Source organism: Theobroma umbraticum, unplaced genomic scaffold (assembly GCF_002168275.2).
Source record: "Theobroma umbraticum cultivar Fairchild unplaced genomic scaffold, ASM216827v3 scaffold_95.0, whole genome shotgun sequence".
In the NCBI taxonomy this organism is placed as follows: Eukaryota; Viridiplantae; Streptophyta; class Magnoliopsida; order Malvales; family Malvaceae; genus Theobroma; species Theobroma umbraticum.
In genome coordinates, this window is record NW_018397257.1 from 9,364,466 (window position 1) to 9,379,898 (window position 15,433).

Sequence of the window (15,433 nt, forward strand, 5' to 3'; positions counted from 1 at the left end):
AGAGTTAAGAACAGAAAAGCATTTTTGCCAATAATAAGAAAAAGTCATTATCAGATCATTTAGTCCCATTGAACAAGCTTACAAGCAAGTTCATGGAACCATGTTAAACAAGCTGATGAATATATTAATTAATTTTATTAATGAGCCATAAATTATTAACGATGCAAAGACAATATACCGCCATCACAAACACTTGATTTAAATAAAAATCCTCAAGGGGTTGTATGGCTCTGACAATATTTTAATGAAATCATCAACCTTAGTACCGGCATAATCAGAAAAGTTAGATTTCAGGGTTAACTAGGAACAGTGTTAATCAAACAAATTATATCAAAGTACCATTTTTCCTGCAAAAGACAATAACTCAACAGCACCAGCCGACTGATAATAAACTAAGAATCCACTAGGGTGAATTTTGTTTTTAACAAACAAGAAAGTGGTCCTGCAAAGCTCTCTCTTCGTTTGTTTTCAAATGCAGCATCATCCACCTAATATTATTAAATCAAAACACCATGAGAAGAGATTCCAAAATTTGTAAGTGATGCATCTCTATAATAAATCAAAGAATATAACAATTTTTCATATCTCAATGTCCAACAAGAAAATGATATTCTAAACTAACTAGAAATCTTACCAAGACTGAACAGCATATTCAGTTTTCAGTCAAAGACTTTAATACAGAATTGACTATCAAACAAAAGGGTATGAGCTAAATGCTCAAATATCAAGTGTAAGCTACTGGGTACTTCTTTAGTACTAAAGGGAGTAATAGTACCTCCATATCAGCATCCACATACTTTCCATGGACAATTCTAGTTGGACGAGAATATGCTTCCACAAGCTTGGGAAAAGATTGCTTTCGACAAGGCTTCCATTTGCATTCATTTATTTTTATATGCTATCATATATCATTTGAGGATACTGGACATCGATGAGAAATTGAAAGCAAACGAAAAGGGAAAAATATTCATCTTTTATCTAAACATGTAGAAAAAAAAAAAAAGACTCTTTAAAATAAATCATTCAGCAGCTCCCAAGCAAAGAAAGAAAGGAAAAATACAAAAATCCATGAGACTCAAGCATAAAACATTCAAATTAGAAAATATCCATCAGTGTAGGCATTCATCATTCGAGATGTCTTAGATTCAGCAACAGGGTAGCCCATCTTCTATGCAGAAAGCAAACTTTTTATCAAAAACATATCCATCCATGTCATGCACAAAGATATAAAGTGAGAATAGCCTGCAGCAAGGATGTCCAGAATATTATTGCCTAAACAATCACAAGCCTTTTGCGTCCACTAACAAATGTCTTCACGATCAAGGCAATCCCCTTTTGGTATTGACATGAACATTTCTTGGGTGTTCTTCAGTCAGTGAATTCACCAAGATATACTTTCTATTATGGCCCAGGACACAGTGTCAGTCATGAGTTGAGGACCAACAATAAGGAAACTCCATTTCTGACAAAACTATAATGGATAGATATAGCCATTGTATAGAGACATAAGAAATGAATACCTAAGACGAATAGCAACTGAGTGCACTTACTTTACATGTTAGCTTTTGTCTTCCCTTTTGGTTGTAAATGGTCTGTACAGATGACTGATGATTAGACCTTAAGGTGGCTAGGACATGTCAATGAAAGTGTGTGTATCTTGATCTCTTATGCAACCGTAAGGTGACTCGGTCACAAATTATAACCTTGTTTTTTGAACCAACCAGAATGTGGTTGGCCTCTGTTTTCCATTGTTATTATGAAATGGAAATTATAGTTGCCTTGGCTTTTCAAAAAATGAAAAAAAACCTACAGCTAGAAATACACCCTATCTGCATAAAATTCGCCAATGGCACTGATAATATTCATAACTTCCACACAGCAAGGAATACAACACAATCCAAGGGTGAAACAAATAGCCTGACTTTAATATCATCCCTACTCTTTCGTTCACTAAATTTGGAAGCATTCCACACAAAAAAAAAAAAAAAGAAGAAGCAAAAGAAATCTTTAATGGAAAAAGATTCATAACCTCTACACTAAGTTTTTTGTATTTCCCTGAACACCACAAGTGGTTCTCATCTTAAGGTAAGCAATCAAATCCATCATGAGTTTCAAATTCTTCACCTTGACAAAAATGCTTTTGAAAATTTTTTTATGTGCCAATGAAACAACTCCTTTTGCTCATAATTAAAAATAAAAAATTCTCAATCAACACCATTGTACCTTAATGTACAATCGAAATATCAAATAAACACAACGAGCTATATGTTTACATAATCACCTTTGTGCCTTTATTATATTATAGGAATGTCATATTAAATAGATTAAATATTTGGACCATTATATCTTAATATATAATAGAAATGCCATAGCCACATACTTGCACCTTAAAGTTTTTCTGTTTCTCCAAATACCATTATGTGGTTCTTACAATAACGTAACCAACCAACCAAATCCATCATGAGTATGAAACAACTCCATGTGATCACGATTAAAAATAAAGAATTATCACTTCACACCATTGTACCTTAATGTAAAATTGAAATGTTAAATTAACAAATAAAAGTACATGTTCATATAAGCACTATTGTGCCTTTATTACACAATAGGAATGCCGTGTTAAACATATTCAATATGTATTTTGCACCATAATACCTTCAATTAAATCATAAGAATAACAAGATAAGATTCACATATTGCCACCATTATATCTAATGTGTAATAGGAATGCCATATGCCCACACCCTTAAAATATATTTTATTTCTCTAACAACACAAAGTGGTTCTCACCTTAACTAACCACACAAATTCATCATGAGTTCAAATTCTTCTCTTTAAAAAAATTATGAAAAACTCATTTTGCTCATGATTAAAAATAAGATATTCTCAATTGATACCATTGTACCTTAATGTACAATTGGAGTGCCAAATTAACACATCAAGCTATATGTTCATATATGCATCATTGTGCCTTTATCAAACAATAGGAATGTTATGTCAAATATATTAAATATCTAATTTGCACTATTATACTTTAATATTTAATAAGAGTGCCTTATGCCAAACACCACAAAGTATAATAAAATATTTAAATATAAATGTAATTGGATATTCAACCTTTATTATATAATAGGAATGCAATTTCTAATATATTAAATATCTATTTTGCACCAAACTACCTTACATTAAATACTAAGAATGCACCATATAACAAGATATCTTATTAATATATTGACACCATTATACCTTAATATATAATAAAAATGTCACATGCCCAAACCTCAAAGTTCTTTTATTTTCTAAATACTACAAAATGGTTCTCCCCTTAAGGTAACCAATCAAATCCATCTGACTTTCAAATTCTTCTCTTTGACAAAAATACGTTTGAAATTTTATCGTGTCCCAATGAAACAACTCCTCTTGTTCATAATTAAAAATAAGAAATTTTCAATAAACACCATTGTACCTTAATGTACAATCAGAATATCAAATAAACAAATCAAGCTATAAGTTCAGATGAGAACCATTGTGCCTTTATTACACAATAAGAATGCAATTTAATTAAATTAAATATCTATTTGCACCATTATACCTTCAACTTTATAAAATAGGAAAGTATCATATAATAGGAATGCCAAATACACACATCAAGTTACATGTTCACATAAGCACCATTATGCCTTTATTACACAATAGGAATGCAACTCAATTAAATTAAATATCTATTTGCACCATTATAACTTCAATTGTAAAATAGGAAAGTACCATATAATAAGATGCTAGATTCACATATTGACATCATTATACCTTAATATATTATAACAATGTCACATGCCTACAACTTAAAGTTTTCCTATTTCTCCAAGTACCACTAAAGGGTTCACACCATAAGGTAACCAATCAACCAAATCCATCATGAGTATGAACAATTCCATGTGATCATGATTAAAAGAAAAAAGAAATTTTCCTGCCCTTGCCACCTCTACTTCTCTAAGAGCAATCACAAGCAGAATGTCAAGTGTGAAATTTTATCATGATTGGGTTGGTCTTTCTTTTATGGAAAGGGTATACTCCTCATTGGGGTCCCCGAAACACCATTTAAACCATTTAATTCAAAATAAGTGGTCTCGATTTCTCTCTCCTTTCCTGTCATTCAGATAAAAATTTCAAAATTAAATTTCGATTTAGCTATCTAGCCGTCCAACTCTGCAATACCATCGAGGTTTATATCTCACAATTCAGCTCTTCAACGCCATTGAGGTTTATATTGCCATCCAATTTTCTTGCCATCCCAAAATGCAGAGATGATATCATGGTATTTGTTATGGGTTCTTGAGTTTATTTTTTTATATTCATAGAACGCAAAAGTTTATGGGTAAATTATCTAATTTTGGAAACTTAAATTTGACTAGGAATAGCGAAATCAATCAGTTTATAAGCGATACGTGAATATTTGTTAAGCATTGCATAACTGGATATTAAGGTGTGTGACTAGATATTAGGAATCGTAACCTGTTTATTTGGCATTACGTGACTGAGTATTAGACAATGTGGGACTAGATAGGAGGCATTGCAAGACTAGATTTTAAGAATTGCGTGAGTTGTGCATTGCGTGACTGGTTTTCAATAATTGCGTTACTTTATCTACCTATTGTTGAAGCTGATTATCTACTAATTCAGCCCTTTAATAGCAATTTTGTAAAATTAGAAGATAATTAGGAATGGTTAATAACCAATTCAACCTTCTTAATTTCACTTATATCGGTGCAAAAAATCATCCAAATTCGACTGACACAGAACTTTGATTTTTTCTTTAAAGCACTTAATGTATTGATTTACGAACTAACCATATTCATCAGAAAACAAACCTAAAACCATTGAACACCCTTCCAAGAGTCAGCATTCATGCTTATAAATAAAGAGAACCATTATCCATTTTAATCAAAATCACTTGAAGGAAAATCTCAAAATTCTCGTGGCATCCAAATTTTTCAAAAGTGAAACTAGGAAGGGGGTTGCTACTGAAGAGGAAGATATCCTCGACAATGTTGCAGTATATTTGGTCAAGTTGATGGACCAAATTGAGAACATGGAGAAGGACATGCGTGGGTTAATGAATAAGTTGCTGGTTAGGACAGAAGTCTTGGAGACAGAAATTTTGACCAATAACAAGAAATGAAAATACATGTTCATGAACAATCACATTCCTAGATATTAGAACCTTGTTGGCAAGTAGATCATATAGCTTGTAACCTTTGACACCATTTGGATGACCTAAAAATATACATTTACTAGCCCTCGGATCAAATTTCTTTCTATGTTGACTAAGAGTGGAAACAAAACAGAGGCTGCCAAAAACTCTAAGGTAATCATAAGAAGGTGATTACTTATACAAAAGTTCATATGGAGTTAAATCGTTAAGAATTTTGCTTGGCATTCTATTAATAATATAAATAGTAGTGAGAATAGTATATCTCTAAAAATGAAGAGGAACATGAGACTGATGCAATAAAGATCTAGCAACCACGAAAATATGGTGATGTTTCTCTCAACTTTACCATTTTGATGTGGAGTTGCAACACAAGTTAAATGATGAACAATACCTGTCCTAGCATAAAATTCAGTAAGAGCAAACTCTTTGCCATTGTCAGTTCTTAAGATTTTAATGCAAGCTTTAAACTGAGTTTTAACAAGATCATTGAAATTAGAAATAATAGTTGAAACATCTGATTTGCATTTCATCAAAAATACCTAAGTGAATCTCGTAAAATCATCTACAAGAGTAAAAAAATATCTTTAACTAAAAAAAGTAAGAATCTCATAAAGACCCCATATGTCAGCATGTACAATCTTTAAAGGACTGACAATAGCTTGTACATGAACAAGAAATGAAACTCTTCTTTGCTTAGCTATAAGACAGACTTCACAAAGTAAACTTGTTGAACTTTGAACTTTTGAACAATTTTCATGAATTACATTTATTCTTTTTAGAAGTGCATGACTTAATCGAAAATGCCACAAATCAAAGTTTGGATGTGTAACTATATTGCTGAAAACTGAAGACATATTGACTGACTTAATGACCTTATTAAAACTATACTTGGACAGATTTTTTTCATCTTCATTTACTTGCATGAAGTATAATCCTGCAATGACTCCCTAGTAACCTTGCATGAATTTAGATCCTAAACAACACATATTTCATCAGTAAACCATACACAATTTGTTTTTGAACTAGTGAGCTTACTTATAGAAATGAGATTAAACTTGAAACTAGGAACATATAAGACAACATTCACTATGAGAGATGAAGTAAGTTTGACAGTTCTAATATGAGTAACTAAAGTTCTTGACTTATTTGGAGGTTGTACAAAACAATTAGACACTGGTTTAACAAAAATAAAACTATTCAAAGAATAAGAAATATGGTCTATTGCCTCTGTAACTACTATCCAAGAATTATGCTTGATCATGACAATATTCACATCTCTATATTTAGATGGAAGATTGTTGGAATTACTGAAGCAGACAAAGTCAAAAATAATACTTGCAAATGCAGAGTTGACCAAAGAGTGTTTGCTTTGTTGAATGAATGTAGAATTTTCCTTACCATCATCAATATTAATGCCATTCTCATTTAAGAGATTCATTAGCTAGTTGACTTGTTGCTTAATGAGTGATATCTGAAACATGGTGCTATTTCTAGTAACCTCATCATCTTGTGCAGGCTATTTTCCATCAAAAGCAGATTGTTTTCCCTCAACAATGGACACGTTATTCACTGACTTATCTCTCTTATATGCATTTTTCCCTTTATTGGACTTAAAATCTTCAAGAAAGCCTATCAATCTATAGCACTTGTCCTTTGAATGTCCTTTCTTGTTACAGTGAGAACAAATGATATCTTTCTTGAACTTCTTCTTGTCATCTGATGCTACTACCATGGCAAAAGAATCTATCTACTACCATGGCAAAAGAATCTAACACTAGTTTACCTTGTATAAACAAATTTCTTTGTGCTTCTTCCCTTAACACCATGCTATATGCCTTATCCAAAGTAGGTATAAGATCTAACAAGATTATCTATGATCTTATAGCAAAGTAAGAATCATTTAAAACGTTTAAGAACCTAAAAACCATATCCTTTTGATATTGGTTTGAATACTTCTTAAAGCAATTAGGATTGCATTTGCCATATTCACATTGTGGTAATGGCTTGTCATTCCTCATTTCTTCCCAAATTCCTTTTAATTCAATGAAATAAGTATCCACAGTTCTGGTTCCTTGAGATACATTTCCCAAAGTGAATTGTAAATTACGTACTCTTGTGTCATCAGGTTGTGAGAATTTTACTCAAAGTATTCTAGATTTTAGCAGCTGAATTCATGTAGAACACAGTTGAAGCTATGGGAGGAGTTATTGATTGTAATAACCAGACCACTATTAAATTGTTACATCTTGTCCATGAATCAAAACGTGGATCTATTACAGCTGGTTTAACAATGGTTCCACTTAAAACCCTTGACTTATTCCTAATTACGATTGCTAAAAGGGAGCATTTACTCTAAGAAACATAATTATTCATACTGAGCTTAGGAGATATAACAATTGATCTTAGATGATCAGAATGATGTAAGAAGTAAGGTGATTGTGGATCTTGAGCTGGAGAAAAAACAGATTTACTAACTGTGCTTTCTTCCATGAAGATTCTAGAGATTATAAGAATAGCAATAGAAATTCAACAACAATTTTCACCATGAATGATGCTAAGTAACTATAAATCAGAAGCAAGTAAAGACCTTCGAGTTTAGAAAAGTCTCGAAATCTCTAACCTAAAGGTGCTCTGAAACCATGTTAAAATCAGTAGAGGAATGAAACAGAGGAATGAGAGGAACAATCGAAAAGCCACTGTAAAGGAAATGATTTTTCTCATCCTTGAATTTGTCATTACAGGAGTATTTATACAAGTAACTAATCAGTTGATCCTAATCAACTAACTAATTAATCAACTACTTTAAAACTAATTATTAACAATGAAACAGTAAAACTAAAGTTTACATTCTGACTACACGTCTTTCATTTTCTTTGACTGTAACAAGTCTGCTACTCTTTTAATCTTCAAACACAGTCACCCTAAAATCAGCCTTTGATATCATCTGCATCGGGAGCTTTCAATCGGACGCGTGGGGCTTGAGAAAGGATATGACGGAAGGGAAGGCGAGGACACCCATGGCTGGCTCTGTGCCTTGCGGCTTGGGTTCAGTAGCCGCAAACGCATATGATGTGGGTATTTAATAAGTTTAGCCAAGTACGGCCAGAGAGCGTCAGTTTTATACGTTCAAAAAATTATGATTCATCTTGTCCTTAAAATCTTTTTGTAATAAAATTTCATTAATTTATTCAACTCTCCAATGATGAGAATTAATCTTCTAATTTTGTTTTTATTTATAATTTTTAAAATCACATGTAATATTTAAACCCAATTTAGTAAAATCATGTAAATAAACTAAGCCACCAAAATTGTTTTTCTTTTTTTAACTTTAAACGTCATTGTGCTCAACTAATAGTTTTGGACCTAACATTTCAAAATAAAATATTTGTTATATCATCTATCGACATCTTCTAGTGTGACCGATTTAAATTCAATATCCAATATACTAAATATAATATTAATAATTTAGTTGCTTGAGTATATGTCTCAACACGTTTTATTTATATATAAAATTAGCATTGTGTAATAAAAAATCAAATTTGATTTTATAAGATTCTAGAAGATCCAAGTGTGGAGATTAAACTATAAAATATTCTTAATCAATCTGACAGCTTAATTTTGACCACCATGATATGCTTATCGAGGGATTCGTGGGCCATGAAACTATACAAATCTTCTTGCTTGTATATAATATTCTTTTCAAAAATAAAATTGGTAATGATATTAATCCCTTTGTCATTGTCACCAATCGTGATACGTATTATTCTTTGTTAATTGAGCTGAATTAGGAGTCTGCAAAGATCAACAAAGTTTCTCTATGTGTGCTTTGATACGCACATGCTCAACGCTCAAAGGCAAACGAAACCGATAGAGCGAGTTTCTCATCAAGAGTCAAACTGAGTGAGTCTGTTAGCATAAAGGCACAACTTGCTTTTCTTTAATTAACAAAACTCAAACTATATTATATTAAATAAGAAAGCTATCAATATCTTATTTGTAGAAATAAATGATACATGTGTGGTAGGCAGACGTGACTTATGTGCACGGTTTTGATTTGATCAAGGCTTTATTTTATGAAAGTGACAATACCTTTTTTATTGAGTTTCAAGAATTAATATTGGAATAAAAACTGATATTTTTAAATACAAAATTTGCTACCGTGCGATGCACTATAAATAACCTTTCATTACCCTCTAAAGCTCTCACTGGAGAAGCTGAAAACATTTGTAGGTGCTTTTAGGGTAGGGGGGGGCCAAAAAGAGTTTCCAAAAGATGCATACCAGGTAATTAAGCTTCTTCTTTTTCTTAATTTTTCTTTCTTATTTATTTATTTTAAAACCAGTTCGATCAAGTTCAAGTTTTAGCAAACATTAATCTTCAAATCTTTCAAAGTTTATTTCTTTTTACTCATTTGTCATTGGTTGATTTTTATTAGAGAGTTGTATAGTACTTAAATAGTATTCTTTGTTTCTTTTTCTTTATTTTTTTGAATTGAAATGTTTGGAAATGAAGACTCTGAGACACTTCCTACGATTATTTTTTTATTAAAGTTTTTGTTAAAACAAATAATTATTGGACGTTAACAATGACAAGATATGGTTGGTTTTGTCAAGTGATGCAATCTGAAGCAGCAGCTCCTTTGTTTTCTTCAGCACAGGTGACATGGCAGCAAGGCATGCAATTTTAGGCTTCTTAATATTAGCCTTCATGCCCTTTCTGTTGCTCAAGTACCGTGACCCCGATGCTTCTCCTTTCGATGACGGCAACAGCATCATCATGCTGGTCTTCTGCATTGCTACATTGACATATGTTGCAGCCATGGTGACCGAACTTAGACTCCGAATTCGTGGTGTCGAATGCCCCAACGTTATAAGCAATGTCAGTTACTTATCTGCTTCTCTTGCCGCGATTTCACTCGTGACGATCCTTTTCCCGTACCTGGGCTGGTTCTTGTTTGTGATATGGATCGGTTTCTGTGTTAAGCTCTCGCTTGACGCGTACTTGGAGCTCTTCCAGCCGCTAGCTTCGGGTGCATCTTACCTTTGGAACAAGCAAGAAAAGAATGATGATCGGTCGTCTGCGACTGCAAGTACTCCTGACTCTCCTGTTTAGAATCAATTTGCTCACCAACGATTGACATTAAATTCGTCCTACGTTCTTGTAAAAAACTTATTTTTAATATTCATTATTTAAAAATCATTTTGCTAGCGAAAGAAGCGAAGCAATACGCACGTAGTAATGATCGCTACTTCCTAAGAGTCGAGACTACAATAGTTGCATCCGAAACTGGCAGCAACAAACCTGGAAAAAGCCTTGCCCGTTGACATATCACCCTAACACTGCAATAAGTTGGCTACCCAGAAACGCTATCATACCCGATAGCAAACAAATATATCTAGAGCCAGAGATAACTTCAGTCAATATGCCGGTTTTGCCTGCAAAAACTCAATCAAGATACATGACAGCGAAACAACACCATTACAGTGCACCAGTTATCAACACAGGACAGTAGGCAGGAGCAGCGCTGGAAAACATTAAAACCCAAGCGGCAAATAATTTCAGTTTTATCAATCCTTTTTTGCAAGACAATCGCTCGACGGCTCGCTTCCCTTGCACAAGCCTTTGCATAGATGAGTTTCACGCACTGGTTAATCTGTATCACGTACGGTGGCGTGTATGAAAGTCACACTAGCTCGCGCGCTTTTTAGATTCTACAACAATTGCTAGGTTGCTCTGGCGCCAATGAGTCTACAAATTCTCTCTCCTACCGATCTATAATATATTTTAAAAAAAGCCCCAATTTAACCATATATCGATTTTAAAGGATGTTCAGAAAAATTGATCAGTATTTTAAAAAAGAATTTAAAATTGTTCATATAAATTGTAGAGGTATGGACTCTGTGTGAATCGCATGTTTGTGTCTTATATTTGCCCCGTATACACCGGATCATACTCCAGTACTCTAAAAATTAAGCTCTCCTTGGGAAAGCAGAGAAAGATTTACACGAAAATACCTCCCACGTAAATATATCTTCTTTTCTTTTTATCTACTTATTGATCTTGAAACATCAGTGTCCTTAAATCTTTCAACTGTATTTCTTTTTACGCATTAGTTAAATAACTTTATCAAATTATTTATCCATAAATTTTAGCCATATGATGGTTGGTTTTATCAAGTCATGTAGCTCTTTGTTTTCTCTTTTGATTTCAGCGTACGCACATGACTTGGCAGCATGGCACGCAGTTTTAAGCTTCCCAATATTGGCCTTCATTCCCCTCCTGTTGCTTGAGTACCACAAAAGAGGATGCTTCTCATATCGCCCTTTTTCATTGCAACATTAATATATGTTATAGCCACGGTGACTGATTTCAAACGCCGAATTCGCGACAGCAAATGCCCTAAAATTATCAGCAATATTAGTCACTTATCTGCTCCTCTTGCCACAATTTCACTTGCAATGATCCCTTTCCCGTACCTGAGGTGGCTCTTATTTGTGATATGGATTGGGTTTTTTGTTAAGCTAGTGCTCGACTCTTACCAAGAAGAGTTCTTCCAGCTGTTGGCCGTCCCAGCTTTGGTTGCATCTTACCTTTGGAAAAATTATTGTCTCGCCAGGCCAAGAACAAAAGAACCATGATCAATCATCTGCAAGTACTTCTAACTCACCTGCTTGAGAAGCAGTTGCAAACAGTTTTGCATATAAATTCCTTCTGTTGTCTTTTGTGTACCCAAATGTGGTCAGACTTGTACAGCTAATAAACTGACCAGTGAGGTATCGGTCTTGATGAATTTTGTTGATGGTTGGTAGCTATACAATTGCATATTTCAATCCAGACCTCACTATTTCGATGCCATAAGCCTCAGTTATTTTGCCACTCCAATTTCTGTAGCCAGAAACCTAGAAATATGACTAACTAGCAGGTTACCCTACTCCATAGGGGAGGACAAAACAACAGGGCCGAAGTCTGTAGGTTAATTGCAAGTCTTCGATTGAACATACATAAGCAGCCTTCTTCCACATACACACATACATTTCTTCTAAATTTCCATTCCACATCTACTTCAAGATTTTCTTTATCTTTCTTTACCCTATGCTTCATTAAGTTCAAAGACTTGAATAAAATATAAGATAAAACCCCATAACACAAACTAGAAGACATTCTACAAAATGATTCCTACAAAGAGAAAATTTTTCAGGATTCTCTTACCTACAGTTGATCCTTCTGTTTGTTGTACTATGTACTTCGTGCAATTCCAGTCTCTAAAACTTGTAGACAACCACAGTGATATCTCAAATTAATCCAATCCGAAGACTGGTGCACCAAATGACTAAAAGTAGAAACCTGAAGCTCAATAGTCACCTCAAACAATCACTAGGTGTTTGAAGACAAGTTTACTTCTGCTTGTTAATCAGGCTAGAACTGATTCTTTGGGTAACAGCTATCTGAATTTTCTAAATCCAAACTAATGCATTATCCTGGTTTTAGTTCATTTGCATTGCTAGCCTCTCAACACGCTATCCATTATTCCCATTTGAATTCAAGGTTTAACCTTGCCTGTCCATTGCAGGCAGCCAATTAATGTTATTAAAAGTAATGAATAACAAAAAGCAATTCGCAATAAAAGGGACAACAAAACAGGAAGCAATGCTTGGAAGAATGTTACAACATTGATGAACTAAATAGATACAAATTTGTACAGATGTGCAAAGATACAGAAATAATACACTAAAAAAATTTACCAAAACTAGCCTGCAAGAATTGTTGATTTAGGCACAGCAGAAAAATAATCAGGCCATGCGAGATGTGATGGCTTATAGGTTAACTGAGGGAAGAGGAGGTCATTGTGCTGCATCAGCATTCTCATCTGCCTCTGCAAATGTTAAAAAGCAATAAAAAAAATCAATACACAAAAGGCCCATTAAATTATTGTTTCCTTTTGGCATGCCTTAGACAAAGGGGAAAACAGACAGAAACAGGCAATTCGCAGGATCTACAAAGAAATTTATAGTTAGGGGCACCCTGTCATCTCTATATCAGCTCACAAATACAGACAGACCGATCAAGAACCACATATCTTAAGTTAAAATACTTCACACAGACCATTTTTCATTTTCTGATCATTCATTACGAGTTATTCATATGAAGAACAATGCAAATATCAGCTCTTTCCTAAGAAGAATAAACCTCTTACTACTCACTTTGCATCTTTCCATATGTTCAATGTACACTACACATTCTCCATATTTACATTGTATAATGCTCCATCAAACATAATTTTGAAAGAGCACCAATTTGGTATGTCCAATAAAACATTCTCATGAACCATATCTATATTTCTATTTTCTAAATCTCCAACAAGTACAATCAGGTCACCTTCCAAAATTAAACATGTCATGCTCACATTCAAAACAATTCCCATACACACAAAATTTGTAATGCAAGAAAACAATACATTAAAGCACCATTATTAATAATAATTCTCTAACAATAAATAACTAAAAAACTTTACCTTCACCTCCTCCTTCTTCTTCTTCTTCATCATCATCATCTTCAGTGTCCCCTTCATAATCTTCCCCATACCTTCCATTCAAATAATCCACTGCATCCGGAGTCAACACCAGATTATCGCAATTCAAGATATCAAACAAATTAAGCGTCCTCGGCGTCAACATTCTCAAAGTCCCGATATTCCGACTCGACAAATTCACATTTTCCGGCACTTCCATCATCAAAAACATCGATTTCTGCTTCGGGTCCAATCCCCACCTCTTCAACGCCTCAATAAAATCTTTCGTCTTCGGTTTCTCAAATTTATCCCCGAATTCCTCCACAACTATCGTGTTCTGGGCAGCACTGGATAATGCCGTCGAAATCGCCAATCTCTTTTCCTTTTTGTTGATTTTAATTGACCAGTCTCTAGGTTTGGGCCCGAAGATAACACCTCCGCCGGGCCGCAGAGGGCTGCGCATAGACCCACGACGGGCCCGCCCGGTTTTCTTCTGGGGGTAGGGTTTTTTCCCACCACCTCGGACTTCGCCGCGGGTGAGGGTGGAGGCGGTGCCACGTCGCTTGTTTTGTTGGTCCGTGATGATTGCCCGGTGAACTACGGCTCGAGCGGTTTCGGGTGGTGCCGACTTGAGGTCGAGATAGGTTTCGCCGATTTTTTCGCCGGCGAAGGACAGAATGGGGACTGTGGAAAGTTGGGAAGCAATGCAGAGGTTGGGCTTTAAGGAGGTTTTGAAGGAGAGAGAAAGGCGGGGGAGTTTGGTGGAGGAAGAAGAGAGGAAAAGGGACGATGAGGAGAAGGAAAGCGAAGCGGGCGTTGGGGTTGAAGTAGCCATTTCTGTTCTTCGGATTCTGGGTGGTGCAGTGAAAGAAGAGCAAAATAAGGAACGCAGAGAGTGAAAAGTGTGTTTTGTTATCCACTCATACTACTTTCCTATCCTTGGTTGAGCTTGTCTCCTAGGAGAATTGGAGTTAAAATTATTAACAAGTGTAACGGGGTTAAAATAAGGAAACTTTGGTGTAAAGATCTCCGAAAATCATATTATATATATATATATATATATTACTTTATTGTAATGGACTTAATTTGGTTTTCTTTTGTCCTTTAGACGAACAAAGGTTTAATCTCCACCGAAAGCCCAAACCTAGTAAATAATTTTAAGATATGTAGTTAGTTATGAGCTCTCCCATATATTATTAACTTAAGGTAATTAGTGAGATAAATTATATATAATATATATTAATTTGATATAATATTTTAAAATATTTAACAAATTTAAATAAATTTTTATATTTTTATGTATTTGATGACAAAAACCTTTTTTATATTTTTATATATTAAAAAAGTTTAATATTTTGCAAGGCATCTGAGAAGGTGTTTATGAGAAAGTATTTTAATTTACATGCTTACAGAGACGGAGAGAAAAACGTGAAAGATGATTGATTTGGATACGCTTACAGATGAAGAACAAAAGATGGGGAGAGTAGCGTGGAAGAGAGTTGAGAATATTTTATATTTTGACATAATATTTTTTTAAAAAAAATTATGAATTAATTATAATATTTTAAATAAATTCTTATTATTTATTTAATTAAATCGAACGAGACAAACTTAAATGAGGTCCTTTTTGTTATTGGCAGTTAGACACCTCTTTACATTTCGTATAATCATATAAAATTGCTATTACCATTATAATCGCTGGCATTGAATCG

At 34.0% G+C, this 15,433-nt stretch overlaps 1 protein-coding gene across 1 annotated transcript; it reads right to left on the reverse strand.

Annotated features, from left to right (window-relative positions):
- Window positions 1-12,773: 12,773 nt before the first annotated feature.
- Window positions 12,774-15,375, reverse strand: RPL4 (ribosomal protein L4). Its single transcript, XM_021423370.2, has 2 exons — window positions 13,725-15,375; window positions 12,774-13,085 (listed from the first exon to the last, which is right to left on the reverse strand). The coding sequence occupies exons 1-2, from the start codon at window positions 14,554-14,556 to the stop codon at window positions 13,054-13,056; spliced, it is 864 nt and encodes a 287-aa protein (XP_021279045.1). The 5' UTR covers window positions 14,557-15,375; the 3' UTR covers window positions 12,774-13,053.
- Window positions 15,376-15,433: the final 58 nt, after the last annotated feature.

Excerpts from the sequence above, each read along its gene's own strand:
- RPL4 (XM_021423370.2), bottom strand. The coding sequence starts at position 14,556 with ATGGCTACTTCAACCCCAACGCCCGCTTCGCTTTCCTTCTCCTCATCG. Across the intron at positions 13,086-13,724 it reads AGAAGAAGGAGGAGGTGAAG|AGGCAGATGAGAATGCTGAT; the intron begins GTAAAGTTTTTT and ends TAACATTTGCAG.